Genomic DNA, 18958 nt, shown 5'->3' on the forward strand with positions numbered 1-18958 from the left:
TCATGCATATAAGATACATAATGTTACAACATGAGATTCAGATTGCTTGGGAATTTAACAGATTGTTGGTGTACCTCTAGTGTTGGGAAAGATGTGCAATTCTGATAATGCTTTTCCCTTTTCAACCCATCAAAGGATTCTTCATCCCCGGATTTCCCAAACTTCAGCGGTTCCAGAACCACCACGACCAGATTCTTTCCAAGCTTTTACCCAAACTAAAGAAACATTTGGTAAGATTGTTCAGCATATAAAAGACTGCATATATATTTTGCATTTCTGAGATTAGTTAAAGGGTTAGTTCACCCAAAAATTACTTAGTCATGTTGTTTCAAACCTGTATGACTTTCTTTCTTCCGTGGAACACAAACGGAGATGTTAGAATGTAAGTCTTAGTCAGAATTCACTTTCATATCATGGAAAAAAAGATGCAATGAAAGTGAAGGGTGACTGAGGATAACATTCTCAATAACATCTCCCTTTGTATTCCACAGAAGAAAGAAAGTCATACAGGTTTGGAGCAACATGACTGGAGTAAAGTCAGTTATTTTTTGGGCGTACTGTCACTTAAATAAAAATATAAACGTAAGGTATATCAATTTCTAATGAGTTTTCTTTCCCTTCATTTCTCCCTGCTCACCGTGGTTCCCTCTTAACATTTCTCTTTCATCCCTGCCCACCATCTTCTACCTGAATTTGTTGGTGTTGCACTAACCTTAGGATAAGGAGCAGATGTCTAGCGGCATTTACAGCACTAAATGGTTCCTCCAATGTTTTATTGACAGGGTAAGTGTTTGCACGTAGATGTTTTGAAGCCATTTGTTATGAATGAATATAACCTTTTACATTGTGATTTATAAGTGTGATATATGAGCAGCAAATATTAGGTAGCTAGGATTACATGCTAAATCACCTGCTAAGCTTAAATATCAAAATTCAAGGAAATTATACATCAGTTGTGTGTGCAGAGACCTGTTCAGACTCAGTGTATTTATCTTGAGGTGTTAAGTGGACATTAAGGGTTATACAGGCAGATATTTTTTCTGATATAGTATATATGAACACAGAAGTGGAAACTCAGACTGAGGATCATCGGAATAGCAGTGATGCAGTAAAAGAAATGCCATGTGATGGGATGACTAATCTAAATGATTTGGTGTACAAAAGTTAGGGGCCAAGCATGGTAAATAGTAAAGAGAGTGAGACTTTCCAGCTGACTTGGTATGGCCTGTCATCCGAGCAGAAAATAAACTAAGAAAGTGCAGATCACTAGATGACCATCTCTTCAACTTTGTGATCAGCAGTTTGTGGGTGACAGTGTTGAGACAGAGTAATCCAAGAATAAATAAAGAGTTAAAGGGATGGTTCACCCAAATAGGAAAATGATGTCATCATCTTCTAACCTTCATTTTGTTCCAAACCCATATGACTTTCTTCCATGCCACAAAACGATTTTTGGCACAGAGTTATCCTTAGTCACCATTCACTTTATATGGAAAAAAGATGCAATATAAGTGAATGGTGTACAGTATGTTAACATCGCCTTTTGTGTTCCACGGAATAAAATAAGGTTTGGAGCAACATGAGGGTGAGTAAATGATGACAGAATTTTCCTTTCTGTGTGAACTATCCATTTTACTCCAGATATCTTTTTAAGCAAGGATACATTAGCGGATGAATACACTTTTGGCTACACGTGGAAACAGTTTAGGTAGAGTGACTAAAGCCTGATTAATAGGAGTCAAACAGGTTTTTATTGGTTGGCATTTGGCTCAATACACCATGTTCCAGAGCTTTTGCCATGAAGTGGGAGGAAGGAGGTCACTAGTTTCTGTCATTGAAGTAGGGGGGCAACTTTTTGGAATAACCCTACTCTTTATCCATCAACACATTTAGCACAGTACAAGCTAGTGATATATTTGACATACTCGTTTGATAAATGCTTAAATAAGCAGCCACAATACACCAGTCTAAATCATGAGAACGTAGATTTGAGGTTGGTGCTTGGCTGAGAGGAATTAGGGTTTAAGAAACTGATGGGAAAGAGAAGGAAGAAAGTGCTCCCCCCTGTTTCTTTCTTTGTCAGGGCCTCTTGATGGAGGGATTGAGGCAGGAGTACTGTGTAATTAGCAGACAGACAAGGCTGTTTCAGTGTTTACTATACGTCTACACAATCCTGTGGGTTTGGCTGTGGAGGAAAGAGAGCAGCCGTTGTGAGCACTGCAGAATCCTGTCCAGCACTGTCACAGAGCTGTTTGTTGACTGGCAGGCAGGGTTGGGAGTGTTACTTTTGAAATGTATTCCACTACAGATTACAGAATAAAGATAAATCAAATTGATCTTGTTTTAAGGATTTTTAGATATTTTTACAGGAAAACAATACAAAAATTATTATCAAGAATAAGATTTTTGCCCTAATATCAAAGGTCTTACTAGAAAAAAGAAATTATGATCCAACGTGAATTTTCTTGATAAAAAAATATGATCGTGCCTGGTAATGTGCATGTAAAATGACTAGAAATAGCATTTTAGCTTAGTGTAAAGCTGACAATATACACAAGGTTTATTTCTATTTCTTCTGCTCCAAACTTACTTCAAACTTACTTCTCTGTCTGCTCGTATGAATGTAACACATCATATGAAAGTGTTTTACCGCTGTTCAGATGTTTTCCATCTGAAAGGACTAAATATTAAATGAAACAAATGACAATAAAATGCAAAGTAATCTCTTCAGTAATCAAAATACTTTTTGAATGTAACTGTATTCTAAATACCAATTATTTAAATTGTAACTGTATTGGAATACAGTTACTTATATTTTGTATTTTAAATACGTATTCCCATTACTTGTATTTCGTTAGTCCCCAACCCTGCTGGCAGGATGATCACTGACTGAGGGAGATTTGCTTTAGATCAATAGGGGCCCCAGTTTAAAGCTGGATTTGTGGTCTTATGCACAGAGATATCTCACAGAGTAAATTTTTTTGTTATAAAGTCAGGAACTGATTGAGATGTCAGTTTTAATGTATCCACATAATTGTCACCTTTTATAGACCCCATTCACTTTGACCTTACGTCTGTGGGACATCTTCATCCTAGAGGGCGAAAAAGTTCTGACAGCCATGGCGTACACTATCCTACAGCTCCACAAAAGTGAGTTCCTCTTTTTTTGTCACGTTTTGTCATTTAGTGTTATAATACTAAAATCCATAGGTAAAGTGTTTTTAAAGCAAACTTTGATGTTGGCTTAGATAGATACAGTTGAAGTCAGAAGATTGCATACACTTAGATTGAAGTCATTAAAACTCATTTTTTATCCACTCCACATATTTCATATTAGCAAACTATAGTTTTGGCAAATCGTTTAGGACATCTACTTTGTGCATGATACGAGTATTTTTTCCAACAAATGTTTACAGACAGATTGTTTCACTTTTAATTGACTATATCACAATTCCAGTGGGTTAGAAGTTTACATACACTAAGTTAACCGTGCCTTTAACCAGCTTGGAACATTCCAGAAAATTATGTCAAGCCTTTAGGCTATAAGCCAATTAGCATCTGATTGGCTAATTGGCTAATTTGAGTTAATTGGAGGTGTACTTGTGGATGTATTTTAAGGCCTACCTTCAAACTCAGTGCCTCTTTGATTGACATCATGGGAAAATCAAAAGAAATCAGCCAAAAATTGCGGACCTCTACAAGTCTGGTTCATCTTTGGGAGCAATTTCCAAATGCCTGAAGGTACCACTTTCATCTGTACAAACAATAGTATGCAAGGATAAACACCATGGGGCCACACATTAACGTATTATTAACATAGTTTGGTGCAAAAAGTGGAAATCAATCCCAGAACAACAGCAAAGGACCTTGTGAAGATACTGGAGGAAACAGGTAGACAAGTATCTATATCCACAGTAAAACGAGTCCTATTTCGACATTACCTGAAAGTCTGCACAGCAAGGAAGAAGCCACTGCTCTAAAACTGCCATAAAAAAGCTGGACTACAGTTTGTAAGTGCACATGGGGACAAAGATCATACTTTTAAGAAAAATGTCCTCTGGTCTGATAAAACAAAAATGTAACTGTTTGGCCATAATGACCATTGTGATGTTTGGAGGAAAAAGGGTGAGGCTTGCAAGCCGAAGAATCGTGAAACATGGGGGTGGCAGCATCATGTTGTGGAGGTGCTTTGCTGCAGGAGGGACTGGTGCACTTCACAATATAGATGGCATCATGAGGAAGGAAAATTATGTGGATATACTGAAGAAATATCTCAAGACATCAGCCAGAAAGTTAAAGCTTGGTCAGAAATGGGTCTTCCAAATGGACAATGACCCAAAGCATACCTTCAATAGCTTAAGGACATTTGTGGGCAGAACTAAAAAAGCATGTGCGAGCAAGGAGGCCTACAAACCTGACTCAGTCACACCAGTTCTGTCTGGAGGAATGGGCCAATAACTTACTTTGAGAAGCTTGTGGAAGGCTAGCCAAAACATTTGACCCAAGTTAAACACTTTAAAGGCAACGCTACCAAATACTAACAAAGTGTATATAAACTTCTGACCCACTGGGAATGTGATGAAAGAATAATTCTCTCTACCTTTATTCTGATATTTCACATTCTTAAAATAAAGTAGTGATCCTAACTGACCTAAGACAGAGAATGTTTTTTATGATTAAATGTCAGGAATTGTGGAAAAACTGAGTTTAAATGTGTTTGCCTAAGGTGTATGTATTCTGACTTCAACTGTAGATAGATAGAAAGAAAGAAAGAAAGAGAGAGAGAGAGAGAGAGAGAGAGAGAGAGAGAGAGAGCAGCTTAATGGTGCGGTAAGGTTTTTTTTATTTTTATGGAATGGTTTGCAGAAAATGTTCCTTCGCCCTGAAAAATATCAGAAATTAGTGTCCTGAGATATCTCACCAGTCTCAGTGACAGCACTAGACTGTGTAAACAGCAAACAAAATGTGATGCGTGGATATGTTCTTTGAGCACATTATGGTTTAACGTCATATTCAGGGTCATATAGGTTGTCCATTGAGGGGACTATTTTGCTACTGTTGTGTTTGACAACCATGAGAAGATGCACTGCTGCTCTACTGTTTGGTGTCATTCTCAACGCTATCTTTGGAGGGTGGTGATTTGGAAAGAGGGGGCTTGTCTAATTTAACGGCTTTAATTCAAGTCTCATGGAAATTACAGAACGGTTAAAATAGCTTACAGCAACCACACTTGGAGTCGCAATTTCGAATCCAGGGCGTGCTGAGTGACTCCAGTCAGGCTTCCTAAGCAACCAGTTAGACCGGTTGCTAGGGTGGGTAGAGTCACGTTGGGTTAACCTCCTCGTGGTCGCTATAACCTGGTTCTCGCTCTCAGTGGGGCACGTGGTGAGTTGTGCGTGGATGCCACGGAGAATAGCGTGAAGCCTCCAATCGCGCTAGGTCTCCGCGTTAACGCGCTCAACAAGCCACGTGATATGATGCGTGGATTGACTGTCTCAGACGCGGAGGCAAATGAGATTCGTCCTTCGCCACCCAGATTTAGGCGAGTCACTATGCCACCACAAGAACCTAGAGCGCATTGGGAATTGGGCATGCCAGATTGGGGAGAAAAAAATAATAGCTTACAGCATCTTTAAAGCAGAACAAATGCCTTGTGTGGGTTTGTTTATATTTTCTTTTTTTTTTTAAATTGGAGGTTGCTTGCCCCTCATAAACATTCTGTTTATGTAAGTCTATGGGATTTTTCAGAGTTTTGATTGTCTGCTGTTTGAAAACAATAATTCTATTAAATCAGTTAGAAACCGTAAATCAGTTAGAAAAGACATAGCACGCCAAAGTTTCTTTCAAGGCAAGTCAGTCCACTCAGCGGCCATCTCTGGAGTGCTCCCATGCTGTTATTTTCAATGGATAAAATCGGTATAATAGTCTTATCTACTTGAAAGGGGTTCTGAATACCTCAAATCGTTTGGTCGAGATTACAATCAAAGAACATATTTCTGAAACTGAAATTTATGATATGTTTTTTTTTAATAAAAAAATGACCTCTTATTTGTCAGAAGAACATGGAAAATGTAATTCTCCATGTCATGACCCCTTTAAGGAATAGTTCACCCAGGGGGGCCTGGGTAGCTCAGTGAGTATTGATGCTGACTACCACCCCTGGAGTCGCAAGTTCAAATCCAGGGTGTGGTGAGTGACTCCAGCCAGGTCTCCTAAGCAACCAAATTGGCCTGGTTGCTAGGGAGGGTAGAGTCACATGGGGCAACCTCCTCGTGGTCGTGATTAGTGGTTCTCGCGCTCAATGGGGCGCGTGGTAAGTTGTGCGTGGATAAGTAGCATGATCCTCCACGTGCTGGGAGTCTCCACGGTGTCATGCACAATGAGCCACGTGATAAGATGCACGGATTAACGGTCTCAGAAGCAGACGCAACTGGGACTTGTCCTCTACCACCCGCATTGAGGTGAGTAACCGCGCCACCATGAGGACCTACTGAGTAGTGGGAATTGGGCATTCCAAATTGGGGAGGAAAGGGATAAAAAAAAAAGAAAGAAAAATAAAAAAAGGAATAGTTCACCCATAATTTAAAATTCTGTCATCATTTACACACCCTCATTTAATTCCAAACCCGTATTACTTTCTTTATTCCGTGGAACAAAAAGAGAGATGTAAGGTAGAATGATAGCCTCAGTCACTATTTAATTTCATTGCAAAAAAAGATATGACGAAAGTAAAGGGTGACTGAGGCTGTCACTCTGGCTAACATCTCCCTTTGTGTTCCACAGAAAATAAGAGAGTGATATTGTTTTGGAACAAAATGAGGGTGAGTAATCATGATAGAATTTTTGTTTTTGGGTGAACTTTCCCTTTAAGGTTCTAAAGTGTCAAATCACTAACTGTAGCTACTCTTGTCTAGAGCGTTTGCTTAAGATGTCCCTGGAGGACCTGAGAGAGTTCCTGCAGGAGAAGATAGGAGAATCCATCTACCTCAGTGATGACCTGGTCATAGAGCAGCTTAAAGTGTTCATGTCTGAACTTCGCAAAATGAAGCTGGACTTCCCACCACCAGGTCCATTAATTTTCTTCACATGATATCTAACTGCATGAAGCTATACAATACACTTATGCTTAGCTGTACACTAAGTTCTTTACATAATCAGTGATGAGAGCTTACTACTACTCCCTAAACATTTATGGTATGTGGTTGATCATATCACCCAATCTATATTCCATGTTTAAATATTTATATTTTGAAATTGATCAAAGCCTATGCAATGATCATGCATAATTTAGTATCTAAATTATGTATTTTTCACCACAGCTAATGAGTTTATGTAGGTCACCTAGATTTTTCAGTCCACTCTTATTGTTAACCATTACTACTTTTACTTTTCAGCTAAGCCTGATGAGTTTCCAAGAAAGCCTCTGGGTCTGGAGCTGCCGGTAGTTCTGACTCAGTTGAAATGGCCCAAACCAAACCCCTCAGAAGATACGCCCAACAAAGCCCAACTCGCCAAACGCCTACCTTCCTCTCTGCACATCTCTCTAGAGCAGGAGTCCATCATGTTGGATGACAGTCCTCCACAGGACAAAAAGCCCTTCAAAGATGGAGGCACAGGCAGTATGTCACCCCTGCCCTCACCCGATCCTGTTCTAGTGCACAGTCAGATTCCCCTTACTCCTGACGGAATGATAGGGGCCCCTGAAGATGGTGGGGAATGGCCCCCTCCATATGAACCCCCTAAGAACACTGTCCCAGAGCTTGGTGAAATGCAAAACCAACCTGTGCTGCACGACCCTACTCCATCTCCAACTTTGGATAATACATTGCTATCTGGAATGTCTTCTGGTACAAAGCCTTCACAAACATCTAAGAAGTTTGAGCAGGACACTTTAGAGACAGCAGGGGGCAGTGTGGAGGTTGCTATACCCCCAGACAATTTCCAACCCACATTATCCGTTTCCATGGCTTGTGAGTCATGTCGGCCTTCCAGGATTTCCAATTATGAAAATCTAAATGAGGGACGGGTGGGAGATGATGAAAATCAGTATATGGAAAAATGTTCAGAGAGATTTGCCATATCAACCAAGATCTCCTTGACAGCCTGTGACCAGTCCCAGTTACCAGCTAAGGGAATCCCCACAGTTCACTCAGACCCTCTTTTTCAGCATCCACCCCAAACCAGCCAATGCCTGCCCAAGTCAGAGACTTTTTAAGCTGCCAGCCAACTGTTGTACCCCAATGTATTGCCAGTGTTCTATTGGAAAGCATACAGTTAATGCTTTTTGTTAAGCAAATATTTTAATATTTACCATTGATTTGATTTGGGGAGGGGGAGGGTGTGTGTGTGTGTGTGTGTGTGTGTGGGGGGGGGGGGGGGTGTTAGAAGCAGCATTATGTACTTTTAAGACCAGGATACTCTAAAAGCTCAACATAATGCTAAGATAAAGATTTCAGAACAAAAGTGAGCTGGCTCACTGCTCAAGACAGAACTATAACCAATTAAATTATGAACTACCTTCTGACTTTTCTCCCCCACTTTCTAGGCTGGATGTGGGTTTGCACAGAACCACCACTGAATTACACAACAACACCACCAATGTCTTTGCAATTTCTTTGACCAGATATGATGAAATTATAATAGCTGTAAAAGAGTTGTTCTGAACCGCACTCTGGAATGTGACACATTTCCACTGCAGCATTTTTTTTTATTTTAATTTTTTTTATGAAACATGCCAAATGTCATCAGTCATTCGCTAATATGATATGGCTTGTGTATGTATTACATTTACAGTATTTATTTATTAATATTATTCAAATCCATATTAAATGACAGCAGCTTGCCCTTTATTATAAGTAATGGATTTATATACTCGTAGTCCTTGGTGATTTTATTTCAAATGGGCTCAGTCTGTGATATGATTTGTTGATGCCAGCTTTATGTTAAAATGCAATTTCTGCAATGTCCACATGCCAATATTTATAATTCTGATAGAAAATGCCACTAATGGTAAATAGTATAATGGAATGTGCAGCTATTCAAATGAGCACCAGGCTGTCAGAGAATGCCTCAAAATGATTTGCCAAAATAATTTGTTATCCGTAGCTGCAGTGTTTTTGTAATGAAACTTCCAATATACTTTAAAAAAATATTTTAACATTTATATGTTTTCATTTCATAACAAAATTCCATCAAATTGAATTGTGTAATGTTTAACAAATGTAAACTTATAAAGCTTAAAATATTTAGTTTTTTATTTATTTATTTTATTAAAGATTACTCCATTCAATTCAGGTTTGTTATGAAATTGAAATGCACAAATCTTAAAATAATAGAAAATAGAAAAAATGGCCTTTAATAAGATTGAGTGATATTTTTCTGGTTATTTCTAACCACAACTTGATGTAAATTTTTATGTACTTGTTTTTCATTTGTATGAACATTTTGTACATTTAGCTTTTGTACATGTAGCATTAGTATTGTATTTTAATGCTCATTGGCTTTTTTTTTTATTTTCTTTTTTTATTGGTAATTTAAATGGATTTTCTCTCTGATGGTTGCATGGTCTAACGAAGGCCTACTTTTTGTACACAATTAACTGGTCCCGGAAGACTGTACCAAGGAAGTGCTGCTTACATTTTCAACTTATTTAACAGATTCATGCTTTGAGATGTGTATTGTAGTAATTTCTCATTGCTATGTATACAAAAACTATAATTTTAAGAGAAAATAACTATGAAAGTAAGATGTAATCCTTGGTAAACAATGAAAATAAGTATTCTGAACTTCAATAATTATGAATGGATTATCACATCTTAAAACAGGTTTTCTCGTAAAGGATCTATATTGAATATCAATGTAAATTTGATCCTCTGAAAATGTCTTATCCTCTAAACTGAGTATTGTAAGGATAGACATGTTTTCAGCGCATTGTTTGAGTTATGGATACATTAGTGTACGTTCCTTTTTTAAGGAGTTTTGAGAACTCCAACCAAAAGACATTGGTTTTATTCAGAATGTACATAGTGAACATATTTACTTTGTGATTCTATGTTTGAGGTAGATTTGCATCTATGTTTGAGTTAGTTTTGCAAAAATAGACATTTTCTAATCTTGTGCTAGATGTGCAGATTTATTCTGAAATACTGTATATTCAGACACTCAGCAACACACAATACTTCAGTGCTCTATGTGACCACAAGAGGGCTCTGCAAACACATAAGTTTGTGTACAATAGACCTTCACTTATTTATAATTCAGACTTCATGCCAAATTTTACTTCCTCTTTATATTCCTATAGAAAAAGTTCAAAAGCATTAAAATGAGTCTCATGATTCAGTGTCTTTGTGATGCATGGGGAAACGTGTTAAATGCTCTAGATAAAAACTCTGTGAACTAGGCTGTAGGAGTAGCAATTTTTTAGATTTCCACCTCAGTGAGGACACACTGGAGATACACCTTCAATGATATTTGATACAGGCATCATCAAACGCCTTCAGTTTTGCCTGCAATATGAGTATGGTGTATCTTTTGTTGTCTGTCTCCTGCTCTCTGAGGACACTGACAGCATTTTGGTGATTGATGCCACGCCTTGGCAAATTGTGAGTGCCATACATCATAATTGAGCCCATGTTGGAGAGAAGGGCTGACAGAAATAGACTAAATGCAGACACAGATGATGCATCATCACTCATCATCATAAGTGAGCATGTATTGACAGGGTTGGGAGGGTTACTTTTGAAATGTATTTTAAATACATGGATTACTTCTTCAGCACTGGTAGATTTTTTCACTTGTTTTGCTATAAAAACTCTGCCAGTACAGTAAGACAAAATACACATGTTAAAAATACATTCTCTGAAAAACCTAAATATCTTATGCAGTGTTGTTTCTAAAACAAGATAAATCAAATTGATCTTGTTTTAAGGATTTTTAGATATTTTTACAAGAAAGCAATACAAAAATTATTATCAAGAATACGATTTTTTGCCCTACGATTTTTTACATGTGCATGTAAAATGGCTAGAAATAGCATTTTAGCTTAGCGTAAAGCTGACAATTTACACAAGGTTCATTTCTATTTTTTGTGCTCCAGACTTCAAACTTACTTCTCTGTCTGCTCGTATGAATGTAACACATCATAAGAAAGTGTTTCACTACTGTTCAAATGCACTTTTGATCGTATCATTTATATGTATAAATGTTTTCCATCTGAAAGGACTAAATATTAAATGAAACAAATGACAATAAAATGCAAAGTAATCTCTTCAGTAATCAAAATACTTTTTGAATGTAACTGTATTCTAATTACTAATGATTTAAATTGTAACTGTAGTGGAATACAGTTATTTTGTATTTTAAATACGTAACTCCCCAACCCTTTGTATTGATGCTCTCATCTGTGTACAATTCTACCATGCAGCACTACAAAAGTTATCAGACCACATTGTGATCTGCACAATCAGTTAAACTTTCTCTGGTTTTTAACCAGAGAAATCTGTAGAAAAAGGAAAATATCTCTCATATACTGTATTTTAGATAAAGATGAAAGAAAGCCGATAAAGGTACAAAGCATGTAGTCTTGCAAAAATATCTCTTTTCAATTAATTTTAGACTTTGATCTGATCTGAATTTGAGTCAACTACCAGGGTGTGTAACCCTCAAATGCTGAACATCACACATGTGGAAAGGCTGAGATTACACTTACCTTCGCATCTCCTCCAGGTATATACCTGAGGTTATTAATTCAAAGACCTGTTTATTTTGACATTGCATTGGTGTTTAAGTATCCTAGACAAGGAAGGCAGTATTCAGTGTTAAAAGGTTATAGTTGTCTGGAAGAAAAATCTCTAAAGGGAGCACCTTTAATCCAAACATGCTTTTCTTTTTCTAAACGATGCTTCATTCAGACCAAACTTTTATACAGCACTCCTCCATTACTCTGTAATAAAAGACTCTTCTGGTTTGGTTTTTGAGCTGACACACACACACACACACACATGTTGGTGCAGCTATCATTATGAGGACTCTCCACAGACATAATGATTTTTATACTGTACGAACTATAGATTCTATCCCCTAACCCTAAACCTAACCCTCACAAAAAACTTTCTGCATTTTTACGTTTTCAATAAAACATCGTTTAGTATGTTTTTTAAGCAATTTGAATTATGGGGACACTAGAAATGTCCTCATAAACCACATTTATAGCATAATACCCTTGTAATTACCAGTTTGTAACCTAAAAAAAAAAAGTCCTTGTAAACCACTTAAACCTGCACACACACACACACACACACACACACACACACGTTGGTGTGGCTATCCTTATGAGGACTGTCCATAGACATAATGATTTTCATACTGTACAAACTATTTTTACATTTTCAATGTAACACATTTTGAGCTGACACACACACACACACACACACACACACACACACACACACACACACACACAAACTTGTTTTTATATCATTGTGGGGACTCTCCATAGACTTCATTGCCATTTATGGATTTTATACAGATCTAATGCTAATTTCTATCCCCTAAACCTAACCCTCACAGAAAACGTTTTGCATTTTTACATTAAAAATAAATAAATAAATAATTTTAATTAAAAAAAAGTTTAATAAGCCATTTCTCTCGTGGGGACATTTGGTCCACACAATTTAGTATAAATACACACGTATATACAATATAAATACTGCATACAGAGATATCTCTGTGCTGCATAAAGCAAACATTCATTCAATTAATGCTATACAGTATATAGACATATTTCATCAAATTGTTTAATGAAATTGCATTTCAGAAGTTCAGAATGTCTGTATACCAAATGAATGGCAACTTTGGGAAATAGTCTAATTAAAGTAACTCAATACTTTAAGCCTGAATGTCAGTCTAAAGGCAATAAGACTACGGAGCTTAAAATATAGTAGATCTTCAGCATTTTGCTTTCTGGTCCAAAAAATAAACAAATAAACGCACTGGCAGTTCATTGTGACTGTTTCCCAGGTTGGCACAAGAAGGTAACAGCTCCCTCTATCCATCTGTAAAAGCGCACTGAGTATGTAACTAGGATGCGGTCATGCAAGTGCGGCGATGCTGCTCAGCTAAATATTTCATAGCTGAGAACGAAAAGAACTCAAGACAAAAAAAGGAAAGAGCTCTAATGAGGACGATTCAGACACAAGGATTTATAATGGCATCGCACGAAGATGTTAGCAGTTGTCCTTTACGGCTGTAAAAGACATCGGTGAAACAAAAGCGTGCGCCTTCTCGCGTGCTCATACATATCAGTGCGATATAAGCGCGAGAAGAGAAACACAACCCGAAAACAGCGATGCTTCAATGCGAACGGCGCTTTATGTGTCTTCATCTGACGATGAACACTGAAACAGACTGAAACGAAAGAAACCAAACCTTAACGCTTTCACTGTCTTCCCATCACATCCGGCGACTGGAATAAGGATTTGTGACAAACTCTGATGGCAATAACACAATTTAACGAGACTTGAAAATGAAATGATCCCTCTATGAAGACACAATGGAATTGAAAACATTAAGTTTGACGGCTTCATAAAAGTGACCGATAGACATCACCAGATTCATTTTGAGTGATAAAGGTGTGTTTTGAAGAATTGCCCCTCTTTCTATGCGTCCCTTATAAACGGGATTTTACGGGGGGAAAAAATCCCAGTTGGACTCAAGTGAACAGTATGGAGAGTTACAGGACAACAGAGCATCTGCCAATCCTGTGGTGATACCATTCACAGCAGTTCTGCGTTTAGACATGCCCATTTTAATGACAAAAATACTTCCACGGTATGTATCCCCAAAGTTTGAATGCATTCATAACTGCCCATGACATTTATGAACAACTGTAGCCGTTTAATTGTCATTTATAGCTAATAAATATAGCCTACCTGCAGTACATCAAACTAGGGAACGTTTTGAATGTCAGCTTTACAGTATATTGTCATTGTTTTTAAAACTATGTTCATGAAGAATAAAGATTACATACTCTTTGGAGAATTTATTCTCCAGACCAATCTGTTTCAGTATTGTGTGAGTGTGAAACAGATAAATTCTTCTCATATATGCTCTGTTGAATTTTGACATTCCAGCTGTTCAAGACCAACACTAAACAGGGAACTTGTTACTTCAATTTTACACTGAGTGGGTGATGTTGCTGTAATGAGGATGCGCTTTCCTCTGAAGAAAATCCGCAAGCAGTTCAAACTCCTTCTGCTACTCGTTTTGCTTATGTTTGCCATTGGGTTCACATATCTTCACATCAACCAAGGCAAAGCCATTAAACTCCACTTCAACTATGGGAAAGGTAAGGGACACTAAATTATAAAATACTCTAGTCTAGTATTCTCACATGCCAGCATTCTCTGGAATACACAACTCCAAACTTATCACCATTATCCTTTCACCTCAACTTAAACCTTTTTATTTCTCATCAGAGAACAGTGATGCCTATTTAAGCCTCAAGAAACATATCCTTATAGCTTTAAATGGCATTGTGCACAAAACTGCAATTGTGCAAAAGTTCATTGTGAAAATCAGACTATTCATAATTATCAATTCAGTGTGTCTATTTGGTTTCATTAGCTAGCAGTGTAATGTGGAAGGCAATATAGAACAATGGAGCTGTCCAGTGCTGAAGCCACTGTATGTCTAAATAAGGTTAAAGATTAATTCATGCTAATTTCTGCACAGAAAACTGCTGATTATTCCTAAACTAATTTGTACCCTAGGCTGTACAACCATTATTTTTACAGATAAGACTCGAAGCAGCTCTGTGCAAAGATGATTTTCCTTTACACTTTTCAAAGAGATATTAATTCTAAGCCACAGGCAGAATTTTACATTCATCACTTCTGATGAATGTTCTGAAATGTACCAATACAGCAATAAGAATTTATTTTAACTACTGTCAGAAATAATAATTTATCACATAACTCTATGAGAGCAAAAGTGGCCTTTTATACATTTTGCTGTTATATTTGGTATGTGTGCATAAGGGTGGTTGATATGAAATACTTTTTAATGTATGAGTGTGAAGAGTGTGAAACCTAGATAAAAAATTGTCTAAAATATTGCTAATCAAATAAAGAGTATTGAAACAGGACTTTGTGTTCAAACATTAATGTCCATTATTATTATTATTATTATTATTATTATTATTATTATTATTATTATTTCTTCTTCTTCTTCTTCTTCTTCTTCTTCTTCTTCTTATTCTTCTTCTTCTTATTATTATTATTATTATATGTGATTTTTTGCTTCATCTTTATTTATTTATTACATTTAGAATAAAAGAATAGGGCTACATTGAAGCAAAGATGTTTTTTGCAACATGATGTCAATGCATTATATTTAGAGTTTGTTTAATAGGTTCAATTCGATAACATGATGTGATCATTGGTTCTTTGTAATCAAATAATCAGTACAATCACTAATTAATATGCTTAAAGGCTTACTGTGAGTTTGCACAATTTCTAAAGTGTTTCTGACATTTAGACATTTTCCTCCAAGTATTTCATTTCCCAGTAATCTTCCTCTCATCACATTTAGCCCCAGAGTTTAAGAGGGTACTTGATTTTACCCCTATAACCATCTGAGTCACATTCATGCTGAAGTTTGCACATGAAAACCTCTTGTGCTGCTGATGTGAAGAGTCAGTCATTTGTGACCACTCCCAGGTCCTCTCTCATGCAAAAATATTGCTAACATATTAACATATTTTAGGACATTTAAGACCATTTCTAATGTACCATGCTAGGCAAGATAAATTTTTTTTTTGTTTGTTTTTTTATCACAGCCTCTCATTAACTCTTACCTTGAAGCATTTTGTCCTCTCTTATTAGAAGGGAAGTAACTGTTGCGGATTAGTTGATAAATCACCACTGTATTTGAGAGAGGAATACATTTGTACATTTCTAATTATAGCATGAAGGCTTAAGGCTTTTTCCCTTGTTTTTTTTTTTTTGTTGGTTTTTTTCCCCCACTGATTGAGATTTAAAAATGGAGGCTGGTAGATGTGAATTCTGTGGTGTAAGTTGACAGGAAGAGAAATTAGAGGTGCAAACTCTTTTAACCCAAGGGTTAATGAAATTTGTGTTGGACCACACTGTAAGCTCTTCTTAACGCACAAGGTAATGCTTATGCAAAGGAGTGTTTTGGACAGCCACCACTGTTATCTCAAGTGAGACATGCTAGAGGTGGGAAGAAGGCTAAGCTTTAAGATCACTTCACCCTGTTAGTCAGAGGGGAGGTATGTTATGGAGGGTCCTGTGAGGATAAAGGCCTCAGTGACATAGAGAATTCAACATTTTTGTCCATTGTGCTGTGCCTATGAGAAAAGCCCTGTTCTAAGAATGACCAAGAAACTGACATTCTTGAAACGAAATGTTGCCTAAAATTTGGACATGTACATTACATGTAAAATGTTACATTTAATTTGGACACGAGATATATCACTCATTAGATTATTCATCTTATCAAGCAGTATGAATGACACTATTCTTTTACACTTTAATCATCCGAGGGAGAGATCCTGGATTGGAGCTTAGATGACTGAACAGTCCATTGTCTGTTGACTTGACTTAGGGCAAGGACACATGGAGCAGGTTTTGGTGCATTCAGCACCAAAACAGGATGCAGATTTTGATGAGCATTCTTTGAAAAATGTCACACTTTGCAAAATGAAATCTCTGTTAAGATAACTAGATACGAGTCACACATTTAAATTATTCTTAACTTGTTTATAGTTTGTTATTATTACCCTGTGCAATCACACTGACTGTGAGCATCAGTGGTTCACAATAAGAATACGAAATATGGTTATATAAAAACAATGTATTACATTGATGTAGCATTTTCTACACATTTACCTGCAAAACATTTGCAAAACACACTTTTTATGAGCAGTTATATTTTTAAAAAATGCCCCTTTGGTGCTATTATTAATATTAATTATATCAATTATCAATTTAACACCTCTTTAGAGTTTGCAGTTTTGTGTTTGTCCTTGCGTGACCAGATGACCATGACAAAATATTGAGACAAAATATTGGATTTGTATTTAATTGGGCAAGTGGTGTTCCAAGAATGCTGGTATTAGGTATAACCTTTGATAGGCCTATGAGTATAACAGCACTGGAACGCTTCACTACTTGTATCACTCCTCATGTTTGTGTTGTGGAGGGAATTTTGATTCCCTTACGACTCAGTACACTTGACATTGCGTTTATTAATGCATATGGGGAGTGCCTTCTTACACAACCTAGTTGAAACCTCTCTACAATAACGCCAAAATCCTAATATTGGCTATGGTGTTTGAGCCCTGCCTGTTTTGGAGCGAAACTGTCCACTATAAAAACATATATTTATTAGTGACCAAAATAATTCCTTTAGATTCATTCATTGAGTCATTGAGTGACTGTTTCTGCAGATTATATTCAGTAAGTGACAACAAATTAGCATCTTTAACACTATAAAGCTGTGCATTTCATATTTGATACATGATTTTCTAAAGCCTCTACATCAGTGATTCTCAATTTTATATAAACATATAAAATATAATATAAAATATAATAATAAAGAATATAATATGAACTTTTTGTCACTAGGCCTACATTGTCTAGTTATTTCCTGTATACTTTTTGTGTTATATAAATAAATTGTTACGAAAACAAAACTTCTAACTAGGTTACCTAGATAGGGGCAGTGGCGGCTCAGCAGTTAAGGCTCTGGGTTACTGATCAGAAGGTTGGGGGCTCAAGCCCCAGCACTGCCAAGATGCCACTGTTGGGCCCTTGAGCAAGGCCCTTGACCCTATCTGCTCCAGGGGCACCATATCATGGCTGACCCTGCACTCTGACCCCAGCATAGCTGGGATATGTGAAAAAAATAATTTCACTGTATATGTGCAAATGTATAATGTGTGATAAATAAAGAAAATTATAATTATACTTCAAAAAATAGAATATAAAATTAATAGTGCTTGCAGGAGCAATGTTAATATACTGTAAATAGTTCACCTTAAAATAAAATTTGACATTAATTACTCACCCTCCTCGTTCCAATTTTCTTTTTTTTTTATCTGTAAAACAAAATATGAGGGAATAAGAGGATGGTGACTGTGATTGTCAAGCTCCAAAAGCATATACAACCACCATAAACATTGTCCATATCACTTGTGTGCTACATTTCAAGCCATTCGATAGCGTTGAGTGAAGAACTGACTGAAATGTAAGTGTTAATTTGCTAAAATCTTCCTCTTCACCTATTCAAATATGGCATTGATGTGAGAACATCTTTCATTAAATATTATGCACAAGTGAGTGCACCTGACACCACATAAGTAGAAAAAGGCAGAGGATAAGACATTGTGCACATTCGTTCTTCTGTTCTCCCGTCATTGCAGCAAATTTAAATGGTCGGGGCAGTCTTCTGCGCTTCATGACCCATTTAATTTTAAAAGATTTATTAAAAGTGGGCACTGATTTATATGTATTTTTATGCAGCAAAGTTCAAAATTACTGTTAAATTCGTGCTGAAATGTATGGAGTAAATTTCCCGCCTAATGTATTGCGGTCGCAGATCAAAAAATAATAAATGTGAATCAAAAAATTAAAAACACATTTAAAAATATATTGCAAAAAAAATAAATAAATAAAAGCAAAATCAAAAGCAAAATCATTCGAATTGCAAACAAAATAATGTTTTCCTTGGTTACATTACTCTGCAGAACAGTAATGGGTGTTTTCAAATCTGTGAGTGTTTCCAAACAGGATGGGCGTTTCTTAACTATCCAATGAAAGTAGGGAATCTCAGTGTAGAAATCAGTGGGTGTTTCCAAACAGGATGGGCGTTTCTTAACTATCCAATGAAAGAAGGGAATCTCTGTGTAGAAATCAGTGGGCGTTTCCAAACAGGATGG

General features: G+C 36.7%; 1 protein-coding gene across 2 annotated transcripts in view; it reads left to right on the forward strand.

Annotated features, from left to right (window-relative positions):
• The window catches only part of si:ch211-288d18.1 (USP6 N-terminal-like protein), a 39114-nt gene extending 30761 nt beyond the window's left edge, over positions 1-8353 (forward strand). Inside the window, exons 10-14 of one of the 2 annotated variants that reach the window (XM_051702116.1) lie at positions 136-230; positions 718-783; positions 3051-3150; positions 6915-7067; positions 7395-8353. In XM_051702116.1, the coding sequence (XP_051558076.1) occupies positions 136-230; positions 718-783; positions 3051-3150; positions 6915-7067; positions 7395-8215 (1235 nt within the window). In that variant the 3' untranslated portion in view covers positions 8216-8353. The remainder of the gene's footprint in view (positions 1-135; positions 231-717; positions 784-3050; positions 3151-6914; positions 7068-7394) is intronic. The other variant, XM_051702122.1, reaches the window with a different exon arrangement.
• The last annotated feature ends 10605 nt before the right edge of the window (positions 8354-18958 follow it).

This window comes from Myxocyprinus asiaticus, chromosome 1, assembly GCF_019703515.2.
Source record: "Myxocyprinus asiaticus isolate MX2 ecotype Aquarium Trade chromosome 1, UBuf_Myxa_2, whole genome shotgun sequence".
NCBI classification, from domain to species: Eukaryota; Metazoa; Chordata; class Actinopteri; order Cypriniformes; family Catostomidae; genus Myxocyprinus; species Myxocyprinus asiaticus.